The sequence below is a fragment of the Hyla sarda genome, chromosome 6, assembly GCF_029499605.1.
Source record: "Hyla sarda isolate aHylSar1 chromosome 6, aHylSar1.hap1, whole genome shotgun sequence".
Lineage (NCBI taxonomy): Eukaryota > Metazoa > Chordata > Amphibia > Anura > Hylidae > Hyla > Hyla sarda.
This window is the reverse complement of record NC_079194.1, coordinates 290,880,961-290,894,202: the sequence shown is the minus strand read 5'-3', so window position 1 is coordinate 290,894,202 and position 13,242 is coordinate 290,880,961. Positions and strand designations below refer to the sequence as shown.

General features: G+C 46.7%; 1 protein-coding gene across 2 annotated transcripts in view; it reads left to right on the top strand.

Moving 5' to 3' along the window:
* CTTN (cortactin) overlaps positions 1–12,912 on the top strand; it is a 50,884-nt gene extending 37,972 nt beyond the window's left edge. The window contains exons 10-16 of one of the 2 annotated variants that reach the window (XM_056527706.1): positions 1,901–1,956; positions 3,563–3,632; positions 4,809–4,957; positions 8,091–8,180; positions 8,266–8,419; positions 11,852–11,923; positions 12,015–12,912. In XM_056527706.1, the coding sequence (XP_056383681.1) occupies positions 1,901–1,956; positions 3,563–3,632; positions 4,809–4,957; positions 8,091–8,180; positions 8,266–8,419; positions 11,852–11,923; positions 12,015–12,151 (728 nt within the window). In that variant the 3' untranslated portion in view covers positions 12,152–12,912. The remainder of the gene's footprint in view (positions 1–1,900; positions 1,957–3,562; positions 3,633–4,808; positions 4,958–8,090; positions 8,181–8,265; positions 8,420–11,851; positions 11,924–12,014) is intronic. The other variant, XM_056527705.1, reaches the window with a different exon arrangement.
* The last annotated feature ends 330 nt before the right edge of the window (positions 12,913–13,242 follow it).

Here is a 13,242-nt window from a genome sequence, read left to right as displayed (position 1 = left end):
ACGTACATGTATGCCCTTGTCCCAGTCTGGGTCTATGGAGCGTGCTCACAAGCTGAGCTCGCTATCAGCAGCTGGAATATACATCTAATGCCGGACTTCGGTGAAGTTGTGACAGCCAGAGGGGGTCCCTACCAGCCTTTGTGCCATCCGATCTAGTCTCTGCTTCTCCAGTCTTCTTATGCAGGCTAGAGACGCAGAGTGCCGATAACACGGACACTGATCAATGATCAAAAAATGCAGCTAATAGGTCCCTTAGGCCCCTTTCACACTGACATTGTGCCCCGTAGGAGAACGTCCGTCAGGCCCTTTATTTATTTTTTTGTTAACGGACTTTCTTTTTGGCGGGCCACAACGGGTCCCATTTACTATTATAGGGTCTGTCGGGCGCTGTCGTTTTTCGACCAGAGTAGCTATTCTCCCCGGCCTCCCCGACGGACGTCACACTGCCGTGTCCGAACGACAGTGTGAATGAAGCCTAAGAGGGATAAAAAAAATAATAATAATTTTTATAAATGTGAATAATCCCCTCCCCTTTTTCCCCTTTTTTCAAATTAAATAATGTACAGGGGAAAATCCGCAACTGGTTGTGGTACCATTGACTTCGAAAAGTCAGCAGAAAATACGCAATAATGGAAGTCTATAAGGAGGTTATTGGTTCAAAGGGGTACTCCGGTGAAAAACTATATTTTAAAAAAAAATTAACTGGTGCCAGAAAGTTAAACAGATTTGTAAATTACTTCTATTAAAAAATCTTAATCCTTCCAGTACTTATCAGCTGCTGTATGAAACAGAGGAAGTTATTTTCTTTTTGAAGAACAATTCAACTTCCTCTGTATACAGCAGCTGATAGGTACTGAAAGGATTAAGATTTTTAAATAGAAGTAATTTACAAATCAGTTTAAAGGGGTACTCCTGTGGAAAACTTTTTTTTTTTTTAATCAACTGGTGCCAGAAAGTTAAACAGATCTGTCAATTACTTCTATAAAAAAAAATATTAATCCTTCCAGTACTTATTAGCTGCTGAATACTAAAGAGGAAATGGTTTTCTTTTTGGAACACAGAGCTCTCTGCTGACACCATGACCACAGTGCTCTCTGCTGACATCTCAGTCCATTGTTGGAACTGTCCAGAGCAGCATATGTTTGCTATGGGGATTCTCTCCTACTCTGGACAGTTCTTAAAATGGACAGAGATGTCAGCAGAGAGCACTGTGGTCATGATGTCAGCAGAGAGCTCTGTGTTCCATAAAGAAAAGAATTTCCTCTGTAGTATTCAGCAGCTAATAAGTACTGGAAGGATTAAGATTTTTTAATAGAAGTAATTTACAAATCTGTTTAACTTTCTGGCACCAGTTGATTTAAAAAAAAAAAGTTTTACATGGGAGTACCCCTTTAACTTTCTGGCACCAGTTGATTTTTATAAGGTGGTTAATCATTTATTGTCATTCTATTGTTATATTTTTTGTTATGGTGCAGCAGTTAGTGGTTTTGAGCCGATACTTAATAATATAAATTTGACTTGTTACGGTTTTTACTCTACAAAAGCCATCTATGCCGAACCCCACCCCCCCGGTTCCCTTCATACATCAATGGCTATCCATGGTAGAATTCTGTATCCCTGCAGCTGGCCTAAGGGTACCTCACTACATAGGGATTGATGCAACATTGAAAAATGCATTCATATGCATTGAAAAAGAATTACAGCCTTTTGCTGGATTTTTTTATAATAATGATTTTTTTAATCACTCGGGTTTAGTTTTCAGGCACTAGGACCCCCGTACGCGGGCATATTATTCTCTAGATAGCAACACATATGGGAACCATGAGCTGTTCACGCATAGACAGAAATGCACTGTTGTATTTGCGATTGTCTAGTAATTGGCTTTTGCTCAACCTTCTAGATTATTCCAAGGGGTTCGGAGGAAAGTATGGTGTGCAGAAGGATCGGATGGACAAGGTAAATAAAATGTCATAAAACGTCTGGGGTAAAGACTGATCCCTGCTGGCTTGACTTAAAAGTAATGGAAAAAATACCGCCATGTCTGAAATGTTGCTTTATGGCTGTAAGGTGACCCAGTAGACGCCTTCGATGAAAGTGTAGTGTTTCCCAACCAGGGTGCCTCCAGCTGTTGCAAAACGACAACTCCCAGCATGCAGGGAGTTGTAGTTTTGCAACAGCTGGAGGCACCCTGGTTGGTAAACACTGATCTAGTAAAACCATAGTCATATGCTGCCAACAACATTGCACAAGACGTTTTTTGCCCTCGCGACTTTACGAAATTCCGCTTTGACACTACAGTGCAAACCTATTGTTCTCTTGATTCTGCTGCACCATTCGCACCTACAGAATTTCGGATCCCAGACCGATGGTCATTCTTTTGGTGGAATCCGCTCTGAAATGCATTGCCGCCTATTGAGTCAGCGCATTTCTGAACTGTCCCACTACCGGCTTGTTTTCGCCGGCGCCCGCTCCGATTGTAGAGTCTGTAGTGTGAATGAGCCCTAAGGCTATGTATACTTGTAGCCATTCTTTACTGCTCAAATGCGTTTAGACTAGAATGAAGCAACTTTGCAGATAGTCTTAACTACTAATCTCCTACTGTAAGTATCTACAGCTCACACGCAAACCTGTGTGTCTCCATGGTTACAGACTACACAACACAGCGATCCTGCGGTTGCGTTATATATATATATATATATATATATATATATATATATATATATATATATATATATGAAGAAAGAGGAGTCCAGCGTCCAATAACTCGGAGGATAATATTTATTTCACCAGATGGTCATAGCAGGAACACAGGGTACAGTGAAGCGTTTCGGCCTTACAACAAAGCCTTAGTGTATGACTAAGGCTTTGTTGTAAGGCCGAAACGCGTCACTGTACCCTGTGTTCCTGCTATGACCATCTGGTGAAATAAATATTATCCTCCGAGTTATTGGACGCTGGACTCCTCTTTCTTCTGTCGTTCAATTTGGGCGAAGCACTGTTGTTTCTCTCTATCTCTATCTCTCTCTCTCTATCTCTCTCTCTCTATCTCTCTCTGTATCTCTGTATCTCTCTCTCTCTCTCTCTCTGTATCTCTCTCTGTATCTCTCTGTATGTATCTCTCTGTATGTATCTCTCTGTATCTCTATATCTATATATATCTCTATATCTACATATATATCTCTATATCTATCTATATCTATATAGATCTATCTATATATATCTATCTATCTATATCTATATATATCTATCTATATCTCTATATCTATATATATATCTCTATATATATATCTCTAGATCTATCTATATCTCTAGATCTATCTATATCTCTAGATCTATCTATATCTCTATCTATATCTCTATATCTATATATATCTCTATATCTATATATATATATATATATATATACATATATGCAGAGTCAGACTACACTGTGTGTGTAGTCTGTCACCAAGGAGACACGTAGGCCTGTAGTCTGTGGTCACCCTACAAGCTGTATAATGAAAACTGTAGTTTTTTTTTTTAATGTTATGTTGTTGGTTGTATTTTGTTTCGTATTTTCCAGGCTGCGGCCACCTTTGACGATGTGGAGAAAGTGTCCTCAAGTTATCAGAGAACTCGGCCGGTGGAAGCCGGTAAGTGTCCCTGCTGACCTGTAGGTACATTTCCATAAGCTCCAAGTATAATGCAGTCATAAGAGAAGCTTGGTAAAGCGTAGCTTAGTGTTTCCAAACCAGTGTGCCTCCAGCTGTTGCAAAACTACAACTCCTAGCATCAATAACAGAAAAATAAAAGAGAAAAGAAAGAGAATCTGATTCTCAAGGATTACCATCAACACTTGCCCACCAGAATTTTTTTTTTAAGATGCAATATATACATGAAAATATAAGGACTGTAACCTAAAACTGGGTGTAGCAAATGAGTTTGGCAAGTGCAACGTGTGGCTCTCCAGCTGTAACGTGTCTCACAGGCTGCAGCACTTAAATCCCAAATTGTGGGACGTTGCTGGGCCCCAAAAACAGCTAGAAAGCCTCTTACAAAGGTTACTTAAAGAGTACCTATCATATCCCACAAAAAAAGTTAGATGCTAGTCCTTTTTTATGTGTCTAGCACCTATGTTTCCCTCACAAATACCATTTATCTGTTCACTTGGTTTGTCATCCTGGGCTCTGGAGGGGTGTGTCCTCAGTCTGCATGTCTCATCGTCCTCCCTGAGTTTGCTGTGCTGTGCTGGGTCTCGTCATCCAATCACTGCAGGCTGCTCTTTAACCCCCTCCTCTCTGTTTTCATGCTGCAGTCTGATAGGACGGGAGTGAACACAGAGGAGAGCTAGTCCCGCCCTCCCTTCCTGGATTTAGTCAGAGCCTGTGCTTCAGCTGGGACAAAGATGATGCTGCAGCCAGACAGGATTATGTTCTGGATGGTATGGGGACTCCTAGTGGTGGTTTAAGTATATTAGAAAGGGTATTGTTTTGTTAAGATGCACAACATATAAGAAGTTTTTTAATCTGCCAGCACCTATTAGTACCCCACCACTTTGTGCAGCCTGGCCTGTATGACATCTCTGCCCTGAGTTGGTTACAGAATTCCTTATGTATGTAGAAGCCCCGTCTCCTGCACTGGCTGTCTGTAAATCCCTAGAGGTCAGAGGTCACAGTCAATAATATAATGCACAGGAGCCAATCCAGCACGCCTCTGCAGAAGTGAAGGTTTTTCTATTAGGAATTATATCTGGTAACCTGCATCATGCACGGTGACTACAGGGATATCACATCTTGTGTATTTTTTGTGCCACTTTTGTTGCTTCACAGAGGGAAACAAAGCCAGCAGCATACGGGCAAACTTTGAAAACATGGCAAAGGAAAAAGAACTGGAAGATAGGAAGAAAGCCGAATCCGAGAGGGCGCAGAGGATGGAGCGGGAGAAGCAGGAACAGGAGGAGGCGCGCAGTAAGCTGCAGGTCAGTGCACGACAGTGACTTTATAAAGATGGGTGGTTTATAAACAACCCCTGTAAATAATGTGGCCTTTTTCACCCTGTATCTCTCTATGCTCTAGCTATAATGATTAAAAAAATATATATATTACCATGGGCTTAACAGGGATTTGCCTCATGTTGAGGTGCCCAAGTTCTGGCTTGAAAACACAAATTCAACTAGAAAATAGGTGGCACTACAATCCAAAAAAACACGATGGCATAAGAAATTAGACTCCTCCCTGTGATGTGCCACTAACACCTCCGAGCCGAGAGAGCCTCAAATTATATATAACCTTTTCCTCCATTGCTAGCAGTATCCACACCTGTAGAGGGCGCTAGGATATTCCTGGGTCCCCCAAGGATGGTCAGGTAGTGCAAAAATCAACAAAAGCGAAAAAGTCCAGCACTCAAAGGAGTTGGTTAAGACATGCATAAGGGCAAGAAGATGGCAAGGGGTGCCATCCACTTGTTCTACTGTGGGGAAATGCAGAATAAATCTGCACTCCCCCCTTGGATCATCTTGCATCCTCATAAACAGGTATACACACTGGCGTTTTGGAACTAGGTCCAATATAGACATTTAAGCATCAGGCAGTAAAGTTGACAAAATTCAATACAAAAATGCCTACTCGTGTCTGAGGTGACCACATAACAACAACCTCCTTCGTCGGGCATAATTAAAGGGGTATTCCAGCTGTCACGCCCCCTCCCATAGTCTTGCATTGAGGGGGCGGAGTATGGCGTCACACGTGGGCGGGGCCGTGATGTCACAATGCTCCGGGCCCGGGATCGCCAGTAATCAGACCCGGAGCGAACATGCTCCAGGGACTGATTGTAACAGGGTGCTATGTGCAGGATCACGGGGGTCCCCAGCGGCGGGACCCCAGCGATTAGGCATCTTATCCCCTATCCTTTGGGTAGGGGATAAGATGTCTTAGCGCTGGAGTACCCCTTTAATTATACAATGTATGTCCATTATATTTCTCTGCACACACCTCCGTTAGCGCAACATGGAAACACGCCCACTTCAGGTCTGGCCCCAAGTCACATGATCCACTTTGTGTTCCAGTGATGTCTCATCTCCCCAGTGGAACGTAGCGCCATGTTCAGCACTGGCTATAATACAAGAAGTGTATACAGGGCAGTCAAAGGGTATGTGCCAACAAAGTGGAAAAAAAGGAATATATCTCTACTATAAGATGCCTAAGCAGCAAAATATCAATATCCTTATAAAAAGGATATTTTTATATATGTACACACACACTGCTTAAAAAAAATAAAGGGAACACGAAGAACACATTTTAGATCTTAATGAATGAACTAATCGTATGAAATACTTTCGTCTTTACATAGTTGACTGCGCTGACAACAAAATCACACAAAAATTATCAATGGAAATCAAATGTATCAACCCATGGAGGTCTGGATATGGAGTCACACTCAAAATCACAGTGGAAAACCCCACTACAGGCTGATCCAACTTTATGTAATGTCCTTAATACAAGTCACAATGAGGCTCAGTAGTGTGTGTGGCCTCCACGTGCCCGTATGACCTCCCTACAATGCCTGGGCATGCTCCTGATGAGGTGGAGGATGGTCTCCTGAGGGATGTCCTCCCAGACCTGGACTAAAGCATCCGCCAACTCCTGGACAGTCTGTGGAGGATGGAGCGAGACGTCCCAGATGTGCTCAATCGGATTCAGGTCTGGGGAACGGGTGGGCCAGTCCATAGCATCAATGCCTTCCTCTTACAGGAACTGCTGACACACTCCAGCCACATGAGGTCTAGCATTGTCTTGTATTAGGAGGAACCCAGGGCCAACCGCACCAGCATATGGTCTCACAAGGGGTCTGAGGATCTCATCTCGGTACCTAATGGCAGTCAGGCTACCTCTGGCAAGCACATGGAGGGCTGTGCGGCCCCCAAAGAAATGCCACCCCACACCATTACTGACCCACTGCCAAACTGGTCATGCTGAAGGATGTTGCAGGCAGCAGAACGTTCTCCATGGCGTCGCCAGACTCTGTCACATGTGCTCAGTGTGAATCTGCTTTAATCTGTGAAGAGCACAGGGCACCAGTGGCGAATCTGCCAATCTTGGTGTTCTCTGGCAAATGCCAAACGCCCTGTACGGTGTTCGGCTGTAAGCGCAACCACGACCTGTGGACGTCAGGCCCTTATACCACCCTCATGGAGTCTGTTTCTGACCGTTTGAGTGGACACATGGACATTTGTGGCCTGCTGGAGGTCATTTTGCAGGGCTCTGGCAGTGCTCCTCCTTGCACAAAGGTGGAGGTAGCGCTCCTGCTGCTGGGTTGTTGCCCTCCTACGGCCTCCTCCACATCTCCTGATGTACTGGCCTGTCTTCTGGTAGCGCCTCCATGCTCTGGACACTGGACGCTGACAGACACAGCAAACCTTCTTGCCACAGCTCGCATTGATGTGCCATCCTGGAGGAGCTGCACTACCTGAGCCACTTGTGTGGGTTGTAGACTCCGTCTCATGCTACTACTAGAGTGAAAGCACCACCAGCATTCAAAAGTGACCAAAACATCAGCCAGGAAGCAAAGGAATTGAAAAGTGGTCTGTGGTCACCACCTGCGGAATCACTCCTTTATTGGGGGGGTGTCTTGCTAATTGCCTATAATTTCCACCTGTTGTCTGTTCCATGTGAAATTGATTGTCAATCAGTGTTCTTCCTGAGTTATATTGTGAGTTACAAGTGTTCCCTTTATTTTTTTGAGCAGTGTAGATAAAAATTGGCACAGGGTAGAAGTTATCCTAGGTGGGACTGCACACGAATATAAAATAATTATAGGTAATTTAATTTAACATGTAAATATACATATGAAATATTTGTATTACCCTATAGCATCCACATTTCCATAGAAATATAGCCAAGTTCTGGCCTGTACATTTATACATGTGGACGGAGATGTCTCCATTATCTCCAGGTCTATGGTTCTTCATACACATACAGTAATCTGCCAAAAACTGCATCAATGTGCTGGATCAATAAGGGCCCTTTTTCCATGTTTAAAGTTGCCTAAATATTGTTGGTTCGGTTTTCAATGGGAAACTTTTCCTACTTAATTTTTTTGACTTTTGAATTAAGGAGCAAGAAAAGGCAAAACCTGCGTCTCCTCCTGCATCCCCAAGACCCCGGCAAGTGTCTGAAGAAGCCCCAGCGAGCCCGGTGTATGAGGTACGGAGCTGAACTACTGTCTCCTCGTACCCCGAGGTGCGTAATTCCTGCGGGACACTGACTCTTCCTCCTCTTCCTTACGTAGGACGCAGCTCCGGTGTATGAGAAGGAGCCAGCGAAGGCTGCACCCTTACCTGAGAATGTATATGAGGAGGAGGCCGATTACCAGGAGGCGGTGAGCCACAAGGCGGCAGCTCCAGAGGCAGAGGCTGTATACGAGTCGACAGATTACCAAGATGGTAAAGTATGGCGGACACTAGGGGTGTGTCTGTTCACATAAAGTGCTAACAAAACTTCCTCTGACTTAGTAAATAAATCTACATGAAATTATTCTGAGCACCTTCTTTTCTGCTGTCCCTCTGTTATTCCTCCTGGAATGTATAAGTGAATTGTCAACTGTGTGTTATGTACCCAGTCTGACACTGTCCAATTGGTGCCGAGAAAGTGTAGGGACTCTAGAAAACTAGAAACTGCTACTGGCCCTCTTTAACGGTGTCATGAGGGTAGCCGCCCAACCAATAACCCCTCCCCCAATAAGTGTTATCGGGGCAGCAGCGACCCCCCCCCACACACACACACACGAACAGTCCCAGGGTGGGACTTTCCGCTGCGTGAATGGGACAGTGAAATCCCCATTGAAGTTAATAATATATGTGGAATGTCCGCGCATAATTTTTCCACCGTGTGAACATAGCCTTACAATGCAATAGGGATAGCCCCCCAGTAACAGTACCATCAGGATAGGCCCCCTATAACAGTGCCATCGGGATAGGCCCCCTATAACAGTGCCATCAGGATAGGCCCCCCAATAACAGTGCCATCAGGATAGGCCCCCTACAACAGTGCCATTGGGATAGGCCCCCCCCTTATAACAGTGCCATCAGGATAGACCCCCCAATAACAGTGCCATCGGGATAGGTCCCCCCAATAACAGTGCCATCGGGATAGTCCCCCCCCCACAACCAATAAGTGCCATCAGGATAGCCCCCCCCCCCCCCCACCAATAACAGTGCCATCGGGATAGTCCCCCCCAACCAATAACAGTGCCATCAGGATAGCCCCCCCCCCCCCCAATAACAGTGCCATCGGGATAGGTCCCACCAATAACAGTGCCATCGGGATAGTCCCCCCCCCCCCCCTTATAACAGTGCCATCAGGATAGCCCCCCCCCCCCAAATAACAGTGCCATCAGGATAGCCCCCCCCCCAATAACAGTGCCATCAGGATAGGCCCCCCAAATAAGTGCCATCGGGATTGCCCCCCCCCCCCCCTTTAATAATAGTGCCATCAAGATACCTCGGCACCCCCCCTCCCCAATAACAGTGCCATCAGGATATCCCCCCCCCCCTCTTAATGACAGTGCCATTGGTATAGTTTCCCCTATTAACAGTGCCATAGAGATAGCCCCAATAACATATTGGTTAACACTGCTCTGCAAGCATTTAATAGCGGAGGGTACACTCTCACAAATTAGTCCAGGCTCAATAGCGAAGGGTACACTCTCACACGTTAGTCCAGGCTCGATAGCGGAGGGTACACTCTCACACGTTAGTCCAGGCTCAATAGCGGAGGGTACACTCTCACACGTTAGTCCAGGCTCAATAGCGGAGGGTACACTCTCACACGTTAGTCCATGCTCAGTAGCAGAGGGTACACTCTCACAAATTAGTCCAGGCTCAATAGCGGAGGGTACACTCTCACACGTTAGTCCATGCTCAGTAGCGGAGGGTACCCTCTCACACGTTAGTCCAGGCTCAATAGCGGAGGGTACACTCTCACACGTTAGTCCAGGCTCAATAGCGGAGGGTACACTCTCACACGTTAGTCCACGCTCAGTAGTGGAGAGTACACTCTCACACGTTAGTCCATGCTCAGTAGCGGAGGGTACCCTCTCACACGTTAGTCCAGGCTCAATAGCGGAGGGTACACTCTCACACGTTAGTCCATGCTCAGTAGCGGAGGGTACACTCTCACACGTTAGTCCAGGCTCAATAGCGGAGGGTACACTCTCACACGTTAGTCCATGCTCAATAGCGGAGGGTAGACTCTCACACGTTAGTTTAGCTCAATAGCGGAGGGTACTCTCTCACACGTTAGTTTAGCTCAATAGCGGAGGGTACACTCACACGTTAGTTTAGCTCAATAGCGGAGGGTACACTTTCACACGTTAGTCCATGCTCAGTAGCGGAGGGTAGACTCTCACACGTTAGTCCAGGCTCAATAGCGGTGGGTACACTCTCACACGTTAGTCCATGCTCAATAGCGGAGGGTACACTCTCACACGTTAGTCCATGCTCAGTAGCGGAGGGTACACTCTCACACGTTAGTCCAGGCTCAATAGTGGAGGGTAGACTCTCACACGTTAGTTTAGCTCAATAGCGGAGGGTACACTCTCACACGTTAGTTTAGCTCAATAGCGGAGGGTACACTCTCACACATTAGTCCAGGCTCAATAGCGGAGGGTACACTCTCACACGTTAGTCCATGCTCAATAGCGGAGGGTACACTCTCACAGGTTAGTCCATGCTCAATAGCGGAGGGTACACTCTCACAGGTTAGTCCAGGCTCAATAGCGGAGGGTACACTCTCACACGTTAGTCCATGCTCAATAGCGGAGGGTACACTCTCACACGTTAGTCCAGGCTCAATAGCGGAGGGTACACTCTCACACGTTAGTCCAGGCTCAGTAGCGGAGGGTACACTCTCACACGTTAGTCCAGGCTCGATAGTGGAGGGTAGACTCTCACACGTTAGTTTAGCTCAATAGCGGAGGGTACACTCTCACACGTTAGTCCAGGCTCAGTAGCGGAGGGTAGACCCTCACACGTTAGTCCAGGCTCAGTAGCGGAGGGTACACTCTCACACGTTAGTCCAGGCTCAGTAGCGGAGGGTACACTCTCACACGTTAGTCCAGGCTCAATAGCGGAGGGTACACTCTCACACGTTAGTCCAGGCTCAGTAGCGGAGGGTACACTCTCACACGTTAGTCCAGGCTCGATAGTGGAGGGTAGACTCTCACACGTTAGTTTAGCTCAATAGCGGAGGGTACACTCTCACACGTTAGTCCAGGCTCAGTAGCGGAGGGTAGACCCTCACACGTTAGTCCAGGCTCAGTAGCGGAGGGTACACTCTCACACGTTAGTCCAGGCTCAGTAGCGGAGGGTACACTCTCACACGTTAGTCCAGGCTCAATAGCGGAGGGTACACTCTCACACGTTAGTCCAGGCTCAGTAGCGGAGGGTAGACTCTCACACGTTAGTCCAGGCTCGATAGCGGAGGTTACACTCTCACATGTTAGTCCAGGCTCAGTAGCGGAGGGTACACTCTCACACGTTAGTCCAGGCTCAGTAGCGGAGGGTACACTCTCACACGTTAGTCCAGGCTCAATAGCGGAGGGTACACTCTCACACGTTAGTCCAGGCTCTATAGCGGAGGGTACACTCTCACACGTTAGTCCATGCTCAATAGCGGAGGGTACACTCTCACACGTTAGTCCATGCTCAATAGCGGAGGGTACACTCTCACACGTTAGTCCAGGCTCAATAGCGGAGGGTACACTCTCACACGTTAGTCCATGCTCAATAGCGGAGGGTACACTCTCACACGTTAGTCCAGGCTCATATGCCTGCGTTCCAATGTCTGACCGTTCTCCCTTTATCCTCCCTTTCTAGTTGAGAACACATACGCCGAATACGGGGACGACCTGGGCATCACAGCCATCGCCTTGTATGACTATCAGGCTGGTGAGTGTCAGCTGCACCCATATATATATTTTATTACTGTGCCTTTCCTGGCCGCCGGAGATTGACGTCGCCTTTTTTTTGTCTTTCCCAGCGGGCGACGACGAGATCTCCTTCGACCCAGACGACATTATCACCAATATCGAGATGATCGACGAGGGCTGGTGGAGGGGGCTCTGTAAGGAACGCTATGGGCTATTCCCCGCCAACTATGTGGAACTCCGGCAGTAGAGTGCCAGCCGCTAGTCTTCCCTTTGAGAGGACCCTACCCTGTGCTTGGTGGCGGCACTCAGTTCGGTCACCGGTCGGCGTCGCGCTCTTCTGCGCGCTCCCAGAAGTATCTCAGCTGGATTCTTACACTACAAATCATTGTATCTATTCTCTTCCTGTTCTTTCGGAGTGGGGGCAGCATTCTGCCTGCGACATATATTATTATTTTTCTCTTCTCCTCTATAGTAAATTCTAAGGCTTTTAATGTGCAGTTCTCTGCTGCAGGCTGGCAAAAACGTATCTTAAAGGCTGTTAACCCTTTTGCTGCCAGGTGTGCCTTCACTTCATCGGAAGTTCGACCAAGGCTGATTATCGATCGAGCGGTCTCCTCCCCCCTTAATCTCCGTAGCGCCCCCCCACGGGTCTCATGTGCCATACGTGTATCCAGCCATGGGTCGTCGCTCACACCGTTTGGGACTCATCATCTCCTCCGGCTTTTTGTGTCTCCCTCTCCCGGTCTCAGTTGACCATATTGGCTGTAACGTCCTGTCCGTTCAGTCCGGTTCCTCCAGTATTACCGTACGGCAGACCGCGGTGTGACCTCAGGCCGAGGTGTTATTCAAAACTCTGAGCCTATCGCTTTAAAAAAAAAAAAAAACTGAGGGTCAGATATGTTTTTAATTTGGTTCGATTTCTTGCAAAGTGGTGATTCTTCTATAAGGAAACGGGTAGAGATGAGCGAATTTACAGTAAATTCGATTCGTCACGAACTTCTCGGCCCGGCAGTTGATGACTTATCCTGCATAAATGAGTTCAGCTTTCAGGTGCTCCGGTGGGCTGGAAAAGGTGGATACAGTCCTAGGAGACTCTTTCTTAGGACTGTATCCACCTTTTCCAGCCCACCGGAACACCTGAAAGCTGAACTAATTTATGCAGGAAAAGTCATCAACTGCCGAGCCGAGAAGTTCGTGACGAGTCAAATTTACTGTATATTCGCTCATCTCTAGAAACAGGCTCCTCTGTGTTACACTCCTTACCCCCCACCCCTGCCTTCCCAGAATGCCGAACACTCCTATAATGTCCAGCCTAGACCAGTGTTTCCCAACCAGGGG